Consider the following 5,000-nt stretch of genomic DNA (forward strand, 5'->3'; position numbering starts at 1 on the left):
AATTATTCCTTATAAAATTAACAGCTACATTCTGAAGTGTGTTTGCAACGTAGACTATATCTCAGTGTGGCACCATCATTAATTGAGGACTGGGTTGCCTCTACGGAAGATTCGAGGCCTTGATTTTACTGGGAGTATTTTTTTGTTTTTGTGGAACAAAAAGGTGTGTATTTTCATCAACTGTTGGAAGTCAAAGTGTATCTAACATTTTACTGATATTCCCAGGTGAATAACATAATGTGGAGAAATGTACTAATAGTCCTTTAGTATATTTTTCTGGCTAATATACACGATAGGTTTTGATATATTTTTTTCATTACCTTTCCAAATGTCAGTGTGTATTCCATGTACACATACTTCCTTTTCCAGGAAAAATACTATTTTTCCACCTGATTGTATCTTAATAAAAGACCCATTTCTTTGTTATCAGATACCAGTAACATAATACTCCACTATGTATTCCTAAATACAAATTTTAGCATAACCTACTGTATTCAAAAACTTATTTTTTTATAATCTATGACAATCAAGGTAAGATTACCTGTTACAAATTATTATAAGCTAAAAAAACAATAACACATAACCTACTTTTCCCAATATAAGAAAAATAAAATTATTGAGAAACAGTGTTCCCAAAATGCTGCCTTTACACAATATGTATCAACTCTACGCACAATACAAGTTTATCCAAAATAGTGGCAACAGACCTGACCTGACCTGACCTGACCTATATAACTGACGGCCGAAGTGTCAGTCACCTGCTTCCTAAACCAACAACTTTGTACTCCTGTTTCCTTACAAACTTCCTTAAGCCTATCAGAGGTAGAAGAGGGATTTAGTCTTGAAGAAAAATATTTCCATTATCTTAAGCAAATAAAACTATAAAAGGTATCCAAGGAAAAATAAGCAAAACCATGGGACACAAAAAAGAAAAAAAAAAAAGAAAAAAAAAAAATACAAAACAAAAGTTGTTACAAACTACAGGAACTACACAGACACAATGACTACTGCAATACAATATAAAACTTGGGATTTTGCCAATCAGGTACTTTGTTCTGCAAGTGACATGACAGTACTGGGCTCCTCTACATATATCTAGAGTGCATTTTGTAATTTGGTCACTGGGTTACCATTCTCTGTTCATTTTTCATAAAATAAGAATGGAAGCACCTTCTGAGAGACTTTTATACCATCCAGGAAAACTACAGTTCTTTTCCTATTTCTTGAAAGGTAAAATAAAAATATGATTTTATTCTGTTACTATAAATTTCAGTACCTGGGGAAGATGAATAATCTAATGACTCAATATTGCAGCAGACACTTAAAACTAATCTGGCACTACATAAAAGGTCATGAAAATAAGCATTTTCTTCTTAAAATGAATTTAAAAACGGTTTATATATATAAAATAATTACTATAATTAACATAAAAGGAGAAAAAAAAGAGTAAATGGAAGAAAAAAAGGGGGGAGGGACTTGATGCCAGTGGTCTTCATACCTCTTCGGAAATCCACTAGATATTTCAGCATACGGTCTTCCTATTTATACATACATACATGCATACATGTTCATATCATCTTACAAGGAAAGAAGAAGTATATGAAGATGAAGAAAAAACAAGAACCCTGCCTGTTTATGTTAGACTACTTCCATGTGCACTTTTAATTCCTTCCCTGTGTAAGTCAAGGTACAATCTCTGCTTGTATCACAGATTCCGCATCCACTATGGGAACACTTGGTCAAAACCTGGCAGTGAGGGCAGAAGCGAGGCAGTTGTGGTGACTGCGGCACTTGTGGTCGTGGCGGCAGTTGTGACAGCAGGAATCTCACTCCCTTGAGGTTGGGCCAGTGGTGTTGCTGGGGAATGCACCGACCTCCCAGAAACACCTGAAGAGTCACCCGAGAGGAGCTCTGCTGACATCATTCCTTCCTGACTAAAGTCCCCACTCTGGGACCCTGAGAAGAGGGATCTGGTGTGCAGAGACTCTCTAGAGAAGCTCTCCTCCTGCCCTAGCATCACAGTCTCCTTTTGGTCATCGGGTGGCATGCGCAAGAGGGCTGACTCCAGTAAGCTTCGTTGGGACTCTACTTCAGCACGCTGAGCTGCTGCCGGCTCCAACAAGGATGTTCCCGACAAGTTGATAGATCCTGATGGGAAGTACATCCCCAACATCTTGCTGAGGTCATCTCCCCCTGGGCCAATCTCTTCTACGCTGGGTTGCAGCTCGGGCTCCTCCTTGATGCTCTCTTCAAACAATCGGAATTCTTGTTGGAAGTGGGAGGTGATGAACTCTGGCTCACTCCCTGCTCCGATAAGGCCTGTAGCACCTGAAATACTTGCTGAGCCAGAAAGGCCCGAGGGACCTGCTACTGGTTCAGGTAAAAGTACCATAGGCAACTGCTGGTGTTCAGAGGTAGGGGGGGATGAGGCAACACTTGCACTAGGAGATGGTGCTTGAGGAGCAGAGGATGACCCAGGAGTAGCACTCAATTCCAAACCTTCCATACGACTTATGTCCAAAATTCCATGACTTTTCTTTATGTGTCTAACTAGGTGGTCTTTTCTTCCAAACTTCTGTGGGCATAAGGTACAACTAAAGTCTCGTTTTCCAGTGTGAACAACAAGGTGTCTTTTAACATCTTTTCGGGTAAAAAAACGACGTTCACAGTGATCACACTGAAACTTCTTTTCACTTGGACTCTTGACAGACCGAGATCCAACATGAACCTTAAGGTGGTAGATAAGGTCTGCCTTTGTTTCAAACATTTTTTGACAAATTTTACACTGAAGATCTCCTTCTTCTGCAGCATGCACTGCACAATGTTTTCTATAGGACATATAAGAATTGTACTCTTTGCCACAATCAGGCCTCTCACATTTGAACTGTTTGTTTGGGTCATGAATCTGTATATGATTCTTCAAGTGGTCCTTGCGGTGAAAACTACGCTCACATGACGGGCACTGGTGCTGGCGCTCAGTCGTGTGGATTAGCTGATGCCGCACTAACTTAAAACGAGATGAAAATGCCTTATGGCAGAGGTCACAAGAAAAAGGTCTTTCCCCCGTATGTGAATAAGAGTGCTGCTTTAGCTTCCCGGGGCTATGAAAAACCTTTTGGCAAACTGTACACGTGTATCCACTTCCACGCCCCCTAGGGCTGGACCGCGGGCTTCTCCGCTCTGGAGAGAGGGAGAAGACCTCTGACTCCTCTGATTCAGAGGTGGACGCGGGCGACTTCAGCTCCTCCTTGACACTGGTTTTAGCCTTCTCTGGCTGAGATGTGGGTGGCTCAACCCTGCTGGTGCTTGACCTCTTACCTGAAGTAGAGGGCGTAGGAGTTGGCTGGCTGCTTCCTCCTCTCCTGGTGCTTTTCTTCACCTGCTTGCCCCGAGTGGCTGGGGTCTCACCTTTCTGTGTTATCTGAGCCCGGGAACAGCGGTGATTTGACAAGCTGGCCGCACTGCTAAACACAACCTCACACCCACGACAACGAAATCTCTGACGAGTACGAAACTGCCAAGAAACACCCTCCTCTGAAACAAGTAAATACAAAAAAAAAAAAGAAAAAAAAAGAAAAGAAAAGAAAAAAAACATATGAGGAAAGGAAGCAGAAAAAATGTGTTATGTTATGTTAAATTATGCTAAAGGTCAAGTTTTATCTACTGCATCCCCCCCTCCCCCTCTATAAATTAACACACGAAAAATCCAACAAGTATCATTTAACCTCCCAACAAAAAGACAAAATAAAAAAAAAATAAAAAAATACATTACCAGCAAGTATTCTTGTTCCCATCCTCTCAGCATAGTCCTTTGAAAACCATACTTTGAGTTCACATTGTGCTGGTATTTCCTGCAAAGAAAACACAAATTGTTACATACTGCGAGTCCTGGTATATTATCATAATAGAATGAATTTCTAATGTCATTTTCTTTAACCCTTTGGACCTGGTTGCATCACGGAAATCACACTGCTGAAAACACGGGCAATGGGTTATGTAAGTGGCTAACATTCAGGGGGTGAGGTGCGTAGGCCAGGCGCGCACGAACACCCATGACTGTGACAAGACTGTACCTCCCCTTTGAAAAATTATTTTGTGTAAACTTTTTCAGCTTTATCACCATTTTCCAATGCCCATATTTGTCTTTGATTTACTTTATCCAGATGGTAATAGTTTATTTTCCTTGCACAGAATCCATATCATCTCTCTATGTAGTAAATAGCTCAGTGCAAGAAAATAAAGTATGGAACATTTGGCTATTTCTGTCATATTTCTCCTTTTTTGTCATTTACAATTTCATATAATACAACCTGCGCTGCTGGTCACAGCAGCCAGGAATACAGCATGCAGCATGGAAATGGTGTCCTTCCTTGAGCCAGTGTTCTTCCAGTGACTGCTTACGCACGTTACATTCCACATTTGTTAATCGATGGGAATAATGCTAAAGCCCACTTCTAAGTGCCAAATCACACTCCAAGAGGTTTGTGCACTCGTGGCGAGTCTTTTCTGTCACCCTGACCTTTGCTCATGAAGGAAAGTCACCCAGGCCGTAGCCAATTTGCCTACCTGACAGCAGGTTCGCATCATCTGCCCCTTGGCTCAAGTTTTTTCTTGACATGACTGCAATGTCATCCAGTTCCAATGGGTTAAACATGATGCTAAGACCATTACAATTTTATTTGTTGCTTCTCAGATTTTCTTAGAAAAAAGAAAGAAAAACAAAAACAATTGGAGCCAGGAAAAGAAAAGGGGGGGGGGGAAGAAAAGAAGAAGATGGAAAAAAGTCAAAGCTTACAGAACATATATGATAATAGGATTATTCAAGTTTTCAGCTTTCCATGGCACATTTTATGCCATGAATCTCATCTGTTGATCTATATGATTCCAAATAAAGAATACTGTTCTTGACTGAATTTATGCGTGTTGGATTTATTACTATTATTGTAATTTTTGTTTTGTATGTCAAACCAAAGTTTAATAAGCCAGTAACATTAACAAAA

The 5,000-nt window shown here is 40.3% G+C and overlaps 1 protein-coding gene across 2 annotated transcripts in view; it reads right to left on the bottom strand.

Annotated features, from left to right (window-relative positions):
* LOC113811155 (zinc finger protein PLAG1) overlaps positions 1 to 5,000 on the bottom strand; it is a 31,120-nt gene that overhangs the window by 974 nt on the left and 25,146 nt on the right. For both annotated transcript variants that reach the window (XM_070143244.1, XM_070143245.1), the window contains 2 exons: positions 3,773 to 3,851; positions 1 to 3,534 (listed from right to left, as the gene is read on the bottom strand). The exon at positions 1 to 3,534 is cut by the window's left edge and continues 974 nt beyond it. In XM_070143244.1, the coding sequence (XP_069999345.1) occupies positions 1,724 to 3,534; positions 3,773 to 3,851 (1,890 nt within the window). In that variant the 3' untranslated portion in view covers positions 1 to 1,723. The remainder of the gene's footprint in view (positions 3,535 to 3,772; positions 3,852 to 5,000) is intronic.

Source organism: Penaeus vannamei, chromosome 30 (assembly GCF_042767895.1).
Source record: "Penaeus vannamei isolate JL-2024 chromosome 30, ASM4276789v1, whole genome shotgun sequence".
NCBI classification, from domain to species: domain Eukaryota; kingdom Metazoa; phylum Arthropoda; class Malacostraca; order Decapoda; family Penaeidae; genus Penaeus; species Penaeus vannamei.